This window comes from Stegodyphus dumicola, chromosome 8 (genome assembly GCF_044657685.1).
Source record: "Stegodyphus dumicola isolate Sdum_Otavi_A_Nest chromosome 8, ASM4465768v1".
In the NCBI taxonomy this organism is placed as follows: Eukaryota; Metazoa; Arthropoda; class Arachnida; order Araneae; family Eresidae; genus Stegodyphus; species Stegodyphus dumicola.
The window spans coordinates 57,435,982-57,448,024 of NC_140775.1; the positions used below are offsets into that span (position 1 = coordinate 57,435,982).

At 31.0% G+C, this 12,043-nt stretch overlaps 1 protein-coding gene across 1 annotated transcript in view; it reads right to left on the reverse strand.

The window, feature by feature from the left end:
• The window catches only part of l(2)41Ab (lethal (2) 41Ab), a 76,854-nt gene that overhangs the window by 48,099 nt on the left and 16,712 nt on the right, over positions 1 to 12,043 (reverse strand). Inside the window, exons 5-7 of the mRNA XM_085821880.1 lie at positions 11,214 to 11,433; positions 4,236 to 4,389; positions 1,038 to 1,182 (exon numbers count right to left, since the gene is read on the reverse strand). Coding sequence (XP_085678006.1) covers positions 1,038 to 1,182; positions 4,236 to 4,389; positions 11,214 to 11,433 — 519 coding nt within the window. The remainder of the gene's footprint in view (positions 1 to 1,037; positions 1,183 to 4,235; positions 4,390 to 11,213; positions 11,434 to 12,043) is intronic.

Consider the following 12,043-nt stretch of genomic DNA (forward strand, 5'->3'; position numbering starts at 1 on the left):
GATCTACCTAAGACAAAATTGAAACTTCTAAGTATTACTATTATTATTATTTTGCCATCTGGGGAAGTTGAGATGATAGCATCTGTTAAAAGAAAAATAATGTTTCAAAGCCCAATCTTTTTTTTTTTTATTTTTTATTTTAACCACCTATGAAAGCAGATATTATTGTTTTCGTTTTCACTAAGAAAACTTTGCATTTGTTGTAAGGCAAAATGTTTATCTTGGCAACACTTCTGTAAGATGTTAAATCTGTCATGAGATCTCCAATTTGGGAAATATATGCAGTAAACTTTTTATGCAGGCAATCAAAGAAAAGTGCATTAAAAAAATCACATGAATTTAACTGCAAACCTAACTTTCTTTCTTCATTCAGATTAAAAAAAAATCTTACTCAAGGGTTTAATTGGTAACTCAAAGCATAAATCAGATTGTAAATTAAAAAACAAAACAAAACATATAGAGTTATTTAATACAATTATTTAAAAAAAATTCATTATCATGGAATAATTATTGAAGAATAAATGCATTGTAAGATTTTTATCAATATATATACTTTTATTTTTTTGTATTTTAACTTTATATAGATGTAAATTAATTCATTTTTTATACTGCATCTGTCTAAAAGAATGTCTTCTTTTTATATAGCATCTGCTGAGTTTCCCATTCACGTATAGATCTAAGTTCAAACATCTAACAAAAAGAATTTAAAAAAAGTTAAATGTTGAATGGAAATCATTTTCGATCACCACATATTTATGAATTAAATAGCAATCAAGATGCTTAATTACAGATAGATCAAAAAGACACATTAAAATATTTGAATTCTGCATTGAAATTTTACATTTTCAGCTAATATTAATATGCAGACTAAAATATAAAATTAATAAGAATTTGTATATTTGATTTAAAAACAAGATGAGGATAGAAAAGGTATATCAAAATAAATCTAAAAAAATTACAGAAAATATTTTATTTCATTTAAAAGCAGAATAATCTAGTACTATGAAATTTAATATTTGCTGCTAAAATACTGATACCTGAATTTCAGCATTTGCTGCAATGAGTTCTTTCCTCAAATCCAAAGCTTCTTCTTTTTTAATAGCTCTTTGTGCTTTGTACAAATTGATTTTATCTTCTAGATTAAATTTATCATTTTCCAGTCGAGAAATCAAAACATCCTGCAGAGATAAAACAAAATTAAAAATAAGATAATTTTTTTAATTAACTCTATAACAACCCTTCACTGCAATCACAAATAAAATAATTAATTAGTAGTATAAAGTTTCAAAAAGACTATTTCAGGTTATATTAATTTAATTTTCAGGTTTAGTTAGATATTATAACTACTAGTCAATATTATTAACTAACTAACACTATTTACTAACCCTTTGCAAACCTTATTTGCATTAATTTGCTTATTTTGATCGAGTGTCCAATATGCAGAAAAGCAAATAACTACACATATAATGAAATTATGAATAATTTAAATTTTCAGTCCTTTTTGCCAAGTTGTTTCCTTACCTCATTACATAATTTAGAGATAAATGTAAGAATTATTCACAAGCTAAAACATTATTTTTTGGAGGTATCACAATACTAGGATTTAAGCCATACTGAATTATTTTCACTTCCATGAGTAGGGTTATTGATTTCATTAACTTTACATCATGATCATATGATCTAATAAAAATATTATGAGCTTGGAAGATAAGGGAATGTAAAGGAAATAAGATTACACAGGGTTCATAGCCAAGTTTTAGTTAAAAAAATAAGCACCTATGAGCACTTTTCAAGCACATTTTAAGGAAAAAATAAGCACCTGTCTAATTACATTATACATAACTGCAAAACCTTAAAAGAAAAATTAGACTCGTAATTTAAAATATGAGCAATGCAATATTTATTAAGAGAATGAGCATTACTTCAACAATGGAAAACAATTAACTTTTTTTTTTAATTTTAAATGACAGTTTAATTTACAGAATTAGTTTACAATGAGAGAAAAAAAACTATGCAGAACTAAACTATATTACAAAAAATTTAATGATGATATTTCAGTTGAAAATATAGAAAATAAATAATAATAAGCCATATTAATTGTATTCGTTTGGCACCTAATAATAAATACAATTTATTTTTCCACTCATATTAATATTTAAAAATTTTAACTTAAATCAAAATTCTGAACATTTTCTAAATTTTCATTGCATAACAGTTTTCCCTTAACATATATCCCAAGCAAAGTAATTTAAGTAAAAAAAGAGGCACATTTCTGAAATCAGAAGACGGAAATTACTTCATTCAGTCATCCTTTAGCAGTAAAAGCTTAACTATCCCGCATACTCGGAAATTTCCGAATATTCCAGATAGTATCTGGAAAAAGAGGAGTGGGGGAGATTGTAGCTGTTCTTTAGATTTAAATTTAGGCTAAATAAATGATTTTGACATTTCGATATGTGCATCATATAAAAACCAACGGAACTGAGAAATATTCTGCTTAGAAAGCAGAGTAAAACTCTTTTAAGTGTTCATAAACAAATCTCAGACTGAACATCAAAATTAATTATGAATGCAAATACTGCAAACGTTATTGCGCAATACGTGCGGCGTAATTCTTCCATATGTGATATTACGCAATCGGAATCAACACCTGCCGGTATTCGGAGAAAAAAGAACTAAATAAAGGAAAAGAAAGAGACTTACTAATCTGGGGTGTTTCTGATTCTAATTTTCAACAGACTGTATTAAATTTCTGGAATAGAATCAATCTTCGCTTGGGTTGGGTAAACCGCAAAAACTTTTAGTCCTATACAATCCAGATTGGACAGTGACAAAAAAAAGTCCACTGCTTCAATATTAGAGATTTTGCAAAGAAACTCCCAACCTCTGCACTGTATAATGTATTGGCAAAGAAAATGAAATTATTTTGACTATTCGATTACTTTCCTTTTATTTAAGCCATTCCGAATACTATTCCTTAGAAAGATAATCTGTGTAAAAACACACCCATTTTTGGAAGTTTATACTTCAGCAGTTACTGCAACTATATGATTATAAATATTCATACATATGCTCATAATATAAGCATAAAGATCATAATAAACACGAATATGAACTGACCACGCGGAACGAGAATGCAAATTATTAAAATTTTGATAGAAATTCAAACGTGTGTAGTATTTGGGAGGGAGGAAAAGAATACCGAATGTACCGGAATTTTCTACGTTTTCGCAATTCTTTGGCCAATAGAACGACGTGCACCTGTCTGTACTCTCGTGCGTACTATAGGTTATGTTAATGCAGAGGAAGGGGGGGGAAAGCAATTTTCGGGAGTATGATTCACCATCTGACGTTGCATATAAGAAAGAAAAGTTGTTTATTTAGTTTCGGCTTTGGTACGAGGAAAAAATGTGCATTCATTAAAAACAAAGGATTAAAAAAAAGCACTAAAAGCAAAAAAAAAGCACTAAAAGCAAAAAATAAGCACTAAAAACAAAAAAATAAGGGCTTTAAAGAAAAAGTAAGCACCTATAAGGGCCTTTATATTTTATTTTCAAATATAAGGACTTATAAGCACTTGTAAGGACCGCTACGAACCCTGTTACAGTTGCATTGACAAATCATAGCTAGCCGATTGATAAAATTTACTTAACGTTATCCACAAATACCAAATTACACTAATAGGCATTAACCAAAATAATGTTTATAGATTTATCTTGAATAAAGACTGCTGATATGTCAATGCTCTGATCTGTTTCTAATTTCATATGAAAACACATGATTTCAGTACTGTGCAAACTAAACTTATTCATGTAGTAAATATTTATGTAATTAATACTATTAAAATTTGCACACATCTGTCTGTTTGTAACATTATTTCTTCTGGAATGGCGAGGAACTGAGTTTTCAGAGAGGTACCTCTGTATTCAAAAAATTTGTGAGAAGCCATTTTGAACATCTTTCTCATCTTTGTATGAATTTAACCAGCCAAGATATTAATTAACTGTTATTTGGCATGCTGTGTTGAAGAGCATACACGGTGCAATTTTAAATTTGCCATCCATTATTTCTAAACAGAAGCAGACTAAAATTTTTTATCGAATAGAACCTACAAATATTGCTTTGGCTGTAGCCCACTGATCTCACAGGCTTGCCTGCTAGTTACATAAATATTTTAAGTTATGAATGCATGCAACTTAAGGCAATAAATTTTTTATAAATGCTTAATTCCCTGTCTCATTTTCTGAAGTTCAAGATTTTCTTTATTTTTTGATGTTTTCTCCACTGCTCGCTTTAAGCTTTTTGCATCAGTGAATGCTTCAGCTTTCAAAGTAGTGAGTTGCATGACTTCAAATGCAATGTCTTCAAGTTTCTTTTGATAAATTGTATCTGGAAATAATAACAATAATTATTAAAAGAAACAATTTTAACAATCCACTTTTTATGTAGTTACATATCTGTCAATGTATAAATAATAGAAATGCTCTTTGAAGAAACAGAAAATCAATAATTAATATGAAAAATATATTAAAGCTTCATTTTATTCTCTTGTGAGAAATACTTCTTTCAAGTAACAGAGTTTACAAAATTTATGTACAGTAGCTAATGCAATGATCCAAAATAAATAAAATGATTAAAAAATAAGAGCTGGATAAAAGTATTTTATATTTAAACACTATGGAAGTCTCTGTATAATTGGATAATTTAAAGATTTTTCAGTAATCAACTTGTATTTGGTGCTACAATTAATAATTTTACATATACAGTCCAAAGTCGTTAATCTGGACTCGTCGGGACTTCAGCGATTCCAGATTATCGATTTTTCCGAATTATAGATCATCAATTTAAATCTGGTAAGATGGAATGCAGAAATTACAAAATTAAAAATATGAAACCGTAATTTATGAAATAAGGAACAATTATGATCTAAAGGGTATCAAAATTTACAAAAAGAAAAAGCTTAATATTTATTTGTTTACTTTATTAAACATTTCTTTCAATGTAAGTTGTTTAAGTTGCTTCATTTCATGTGATAATACTTTCTCTTTAATTCTATTAAACACACATAATTTCTTGTTTAGTTACAAAGTTCCGCTGTTCAAGTCCTATAATTGCTGTGTCGAGAATACCGACTAATTTGTCAATCGAAATTTTTTCGTTTTCAATAACCTCTGTCACTTTCTTCACTATCGGAAGCGAATTATAATGATGAGGAACTTGTTTTAAATCATATCAAAGGCGGAGCACATCGAGATGAAATACTACATTTGATAAGGAATTATAAGCCAAATAAAATAAAAACATCTGCCCTGAAGATAAGGATAGTGCTGACAGATCAACTTCCAATTCATTGCGCGCCACTGCGTTCTCCCCGCCGAGCAGCGTGAAATTGATAAACAGATTTTGGATTTCGAAACATACTTTCGCTTTAGATCCTTTACATATTAACAAATATATATCGGAAATTCTATTTGATATAATCGAAAGTTTCAGCTTACTTTTATAAAATTGCTGTAACAGTCTGCAAAAAACAATTAATAATAAGCCGGATCCAATTCAAAGATTAAGGAACAACACAATCTGCAACATTTAACTGAATTAGATAATTTTAGCTTAGCTTACACTGTTCGTTATACATTAAACACGCATGCATAAACGTTTTATGAGCATGCGCACAAGCATATTCGCAACCGTAAAAGGTCTTACACACGCACGTAATCGCCTATACCAGAGGTGGGGAACCTTTTTACCATTAGAGGCCACATTTAAATTAGGCAGCAATAAGAGAGGCCGCATAAGCTGATTGACCTAAGAAAGTGACTTTTGTGAAATTATTATAGTTTTTCTATAGATTTAACAATTTATTGCATTATATAGAAAAAATAAAATATAATACTACAAAATTTTAAATAAAATATACATATAAAATAATATAAAAAATACAATAAAAATATTTTTTTATTCACTAAGTTAGTGACTTATTTGGCTTTGTTTTTTGTTTGACAGTAATTGTATATTTGGATCAAGCTTCGTAACACACAGCTTTAATTGATCCTCTAAATGTGCATCTGTAATTTGCGTTCTTAAATTTGTTTTTATTTTTGACATGAGAGAAAATGTTGTCTCGCAACAGTAGGTACTTCCGAAGCAGGAAAGTAAACGGCAAGCATGTTCTCGAAGCCATGGATATTCAACAGCATTTTTCCAGATTTCTATGGGATCCTTTTCAGCGTTAAAAAGGGATTTGATGATACTATCTTCCCCTAAATCAATTAACTCCATTTGTAGTTCTGCAGGAGCCTTGGATATATATCTATTAAATGTGGTTCAAATGCCAGTCTCATAGCAGGAGTGTGCTCGTCAAAATCAGAAAATATATTACGAGGGCCATCCAGGAAGTAGATTACGTTTCCGTCTGTGTCCACTAGGGGCGGGGCTAGCGCGGCCATCTTGGGGTCAGAGCGTTGCGCAGCTCAGTCTGCATCTAGCCGTGCTAGTGAGAGGTTCGTGCTGTGCTCCGTTCAGATACTGTGACGGTTTGAAATGTCTGCGTTAATTGAAAATCCCGCGAGCTGCGAGGTGCGCTCAGTAATAAGGTTTCTGACTGCAAAAAACTGTAAACCGATAGAAATCTATCGGCAGCTTCGTGAAGTGTATGGGGACAACATTATCACTGAAGGTGGAGTGCGTCAGTGGGTCATAAGATTTCAAAATGGCCGAACCAATGTTCACGACGAAGATCGAAGTGGGAGACCCAGCATAGTGACCACCGAACTTCTCGAAAAAGTCGATGCTAAAGTCCGTGAAAATCGAAATTTCACAATAACGGAACTTTCTTTGAGTTTTCCACAAATTTCGCGAAGTTTGTTGCATGAAATCATCAGCGAAAAGCTTGGTTACCACAAGTTTTGTGCAAGATGATTCCAAAAATCTTGACAGAGGACCACAAAAATCAGCGAATGGCTGCAGCGTTGAACTTTTTGGACGCTTACCATAAGGATGGTGACTCTTTACTCGATCGCATCGTTACTGGTGACGAAACATGGGTGAAACATGTGAACTGTGAAACGAAATTGCAATCAATGCAGTGGGGGCACACAAGTTCTCCCCAAAAACCCAAGAAATGCATGCAAACAATGTCGGCAAGGAAGATGATGGCGACTGTTTTTTGGGACAGAAAAGGTGTAATTTTGGTGGACTTCCTGGAAAGAGGCACTACAATAAACTCTCAAAGGTATTGCCAAACTCTCCAAAAACTCAGAAAAGCAATTCAAAACAAGCGCAGAGGAATGTTGAGCTCTAAGATCTTGTTGATTCACGACAACGCCCGGCCCCACACGGCAAATGTCACTCGTAAAGTTCTTGAATCTTTTAAGTGGGAGTTGTTTCCTCATCTGCCGTACAGTCCCGACCTGGCACCGAGCGACTTCCACCTATTCCCAGCAATGAAGAAGTGGCTGGCTATGCAGCGTTTTGATGACGACGCACAGCTGCAAGAAGAGGTAACGAAGTGGTTGAAGGCGCAGGCGGCCGAATTTTTCGACGAAGGAATTTCCAAGCTCGTACATCGCTACGATAAATGCCTTAATTTGTATGGTGACTATGTAGAAAAGTAGTATTTGAGTGTGGCTTTCATCTGTATATAATAAAATTTGTTTCCTATACTTTGTTTATTTTTTTATTCCAAAACGTAATCTACTTTCTGGATAGCCCTCGTAGTATACTTTTCTATTAAACAATCCAAGACACCTACATATTCATCGAATATTTTATTTTCACAGTTCTGCTCATTTAACATTTTAGCTAGCTCTGGGAAGTGTTGTGCAGATATTTCCGATCGACAAAGCAATGTTTTGAAAAATGATAATTTTTTTCTAAACGCTTGGATCTTTTGCCACATTTCATAAATATACCTCGTTTCACCTTGCAGGCAAATATTTAAATTGTTTTGTTTTGTCATAATATCAGACAAAAATGCAAGGTTTCTGAGAAATACTTCATCTGATAGATCACATTGTTTTCCTTGTTCTTTATAAAAGTTTAAAATTTGTCGTCGTAAAGACAAAACTTTTATCAAAACCTGACCTGTTGATAGGCCAGCGAACCTTGCAGTAGTATGGCAGGTCAACACTATACGTTTCCTCATCTAAAGAGAGCATCTGCCGAAATTCACGATGACGCATTCTATTTACGCGAATATAGTTGACAATGGCAATGGTTCTATCCAGAGTGTCTTGCAAAATGGTAGATTTTGTGCAAAGATTTTGCTGATGCAAAATGCAGTGAAATGATATCAATTTTTTCAAGTTTAAGTTTTCCTTTTTTAACAAAGCAACGAATCCTTCTTTTTTGCCTCTCATGGAAGGTGCGCCATCGGTGCAGACACTGACTAAATTACTGACATTCACTTGTAATTTATTACATACTTCTTTGAAGTTTTCGAAAATATCGGCTCCGCGAGTTCTTCCAGTTAGTGTACCCAACGCAAGTAGTTCTTCGTAACATTGAAAATCTTTAGTTATAGCACGAATAAAATATAAAACTTGTGCCGAATCTGTTTTATCAGTGCTTTCATCTAAAGCAATTGAAAAATAAACATCTTCATTTTGTATAATTGCATGAAGTTGCTCTGTTACATTTTGCGCTAATTCGTGCTGTCGATCTATTACAGTTCTTCTTGAAAGAGGTAATTGTTTCTATTTGTCGACATTTCTTGGATCTAACATACTCACTGCTTCAACAATACATTCTTTAATTATTTCAATGTCACTAAATGGTTTGCCCCTTTTTCCAAGTATATGTGCTATTTTATACGTAACAGCAACTGCAGCGGAATTTTGATTTACAAAGGCACTAAAAGATGCCTGCTGATGATGCTTCTCATTTTTCAACTTTTGAAGTGCAGCTTTTCATGATTCACCTTTTAAAGCGAAATATTTATGTTCTTTATGAGTCAAATAGTGTTTATTTGCATTCGCTTTTTTTAAAGTATTTAAAACTGTATTGCACAACAAACACATCATTTTATATTTCTCAGCAGTAAAGAAAAAATCTAACTCCCATTCTACATTAAATGTTCTGTTTTTATCACCTAATTTTCTTCTCTTACTATTTGACATGATGGATTAAAAAACGAATAACAAATAATATCTTTAACAAAGTGTGTACTTTCTAGAAATACAATAAAACCGTGTACCTGTTATAAGCATGCACTGTTAACTACAGTTAGCTGAAGATCACAACAGGGAAGCATTGAGAGATGCGAGTCAGAGAAGCCAAAGCAAGGTGTGACACTCATGGGAGATCTGAAACCGAGCTTTGTTTACTTCTTAGACAAGGTAGTTGGCACTGCTAGCTGTGGGCCAGAGCCTCGCTCATGCGTGTTAGAGTCCGTTTCAGACTAGTATTCTGACGTCATGTTACAATATGACTGTCTTTGGCGGGATTTTTCGCGCAACTGTCATGGCGTTGATGTACAATAGTTGTCTGAAATGAACTCTACCATTTTCTACTAGGTGGCAAAGGGCCGCACGAGAACCTCGCGGAGGCCGCAGGTTCCCCACCTATGGCCTATACGCATGCGTCAACGCGACGCATGTGTAGAAAGTTTGTAGCTTTGAGGTATGAAATCGTGGTTTAATATATAGATATCTTGATTTACATGCTGCTGTTTTCAGAAAAAGAGCATTTTTAAAAGAAAGGAAGAATGTTCAACTTCTATATAATTCATAAGAAAATTTTGGCTTGCAGATCATGTAATATAATATTATACAGATTACATTATGTTGAAGCTGTAATATTCATATATATATATATATATATATATATATATATATAGTATTATATGAAGCTGATCATATTATAAAATTTTAAAAATTTATATTTAAAATCAGTGTCCTAAAACAGTTAATGTTTGTGTCTGATTCAATTTCATCTACACATAAGATAGCAGATTTAACATCTGGAAAACTTAAAGATTTTTTTAAAATTATTAATTACAAAAATAAAACAATTTTTTCAAAGATATTAAAGCTATTTTTTTCAGAAGTTGCTGCTGTATTAAGCATAAATTATATATATAAAGAAAAAAAGGTCAGTGTAGCTTTTATATTTATAGAATTTCATAAGAGCAGTGAAATGGAAGTTAATTATACAGAATGATTTTGATTTTAAAATACGGAAGAACGTGGAATTCATTTTAAATTCTAATATTTATCTAACAAAGGCAATGTTGGCATTCTATCTGTGTTTAAAAATCTTTGATACAAATATTATACATGCACACAAATAAAAATGATTTACTTAAAAATATTAGAACATCTTAAACAAAAGAAAAAATTCAAATTAATCAGTTATATCTTAATTACCCATAATACGACAATCATGGCTTAACGTGGGTAATTAATACTGGTAAAATGCTGTGTTAAATGAAATACAATTAACTGAACCCAAAATATTACAAATTAATTATAAATGGCAGTTTTTCTATAGATTAATAAAGATCTGTTTTTGTTCCTGGAAATTCGAATGTAATAAGAGGCTGAGTTTATAACCAGTAATACATGGCAGGTACTGAAATACAAGATATTCCTTATTACTTTCATCTGATTGTTAAAAAAAAAAGAACTGAAAGAATATAATGATAACACAAATATTAAAATATGCATTTTAGTCCTTGTAACGAAGATATCTGTCTAACTACACAAACAGTTTTATAACTTTTTATTACCATGAAATGCCTTTGAAGAACTCTGCTAATGCAGAGAAACTCTTGTTAAAAAATAGGTTATTTCCTTCATTCATTCTTTAATGTATGTTTGCATATTCTACTCTTCCCCAGAAACAATTTTCATAAGGAAAGATGAAGCTGTACTGCCAACATGATTAGCAAATTAGGGTTGAGAGAAACATTAGTTGAAATCTTCCTATTAAAACAGAACAGCTCAAACTCAAAACAAAACCATTATAAATTTTTACTAACATAAAACGATTTAAAAAAAAAAAAAGACATTTACGAGGGAGAAATATAAATTTTTCTGGTATTTTTTCATTATAAAATAATAATGAAAAATTGAAATTTCATAAAAAAGGAAGTACTAGCCCACACAGTATGTTAAAAATGAGCTTATGCGAAATTTGATCAGAGTATATTGTGAATATAAGCGTAAATTAACTAAAAATTAATAAAAAAAATTAAATTACAAAATGCATACCTCTGTCTAATTCTGTATGCCAAGTTTCTTCCATTACTCGAAACTTTTCTTTAATGTCTCCACATTTCGTATGCATATTCTGTCCAATTTCAACTTGCTCATCATATTTAGAATAAATTTTTTTCAACCTTTCTTCTAGTTGTTTCAAATCATTTTGAATCTCATAACCTCTTTTAGCAAAGTGTGCATTTTCATCTTCTTGAGCTTGAATAGTACGTTTCTAAAAATACAAATAACTTAATGAGAGTAATATAAAATATAAGATATTTTCAATTTCTGTACTACATAATGAACCTTATAGAACTGTAGTTAACTAATAATATTTCATTCAGAAAGGATTCAAAGATTTTTCAAAGTGACACTATTTCTGAAAATAGTATTGATATTCATAATCAAAACATCATTCTTAAGAAAAATCATTTTCTAACCAAATTCAGACAAGTATTAAATTAAGTATTCAAAATATCAATCATAAACATTTAAAAATATAAATAACAGACAAAAACATTTTTTGACTTGAACATGTCAAGTCTAGAATGAAATGCATTTCTAGTTCTTACTATAAAAGCAAAGACTATACTTCTTTTAAAGAAGAGAAAAAAAATCCATTTTCACAGAAAACAATAATTAATTATTTCTAAACCAGTCACTTTAATCTTTTTCAGTATAGCGTAATTTATCACAGTAGCCTTGATTTGACAACTGTCATACAATAATTTTTAATGACTCATCATAGTCTTATGTTATAATAATTAATTTTTTCATTTCTTATTATTCACATGATTTTTTTTTTCATTTCCTATCAGAGCAGCTTGTAATATAACAAACCA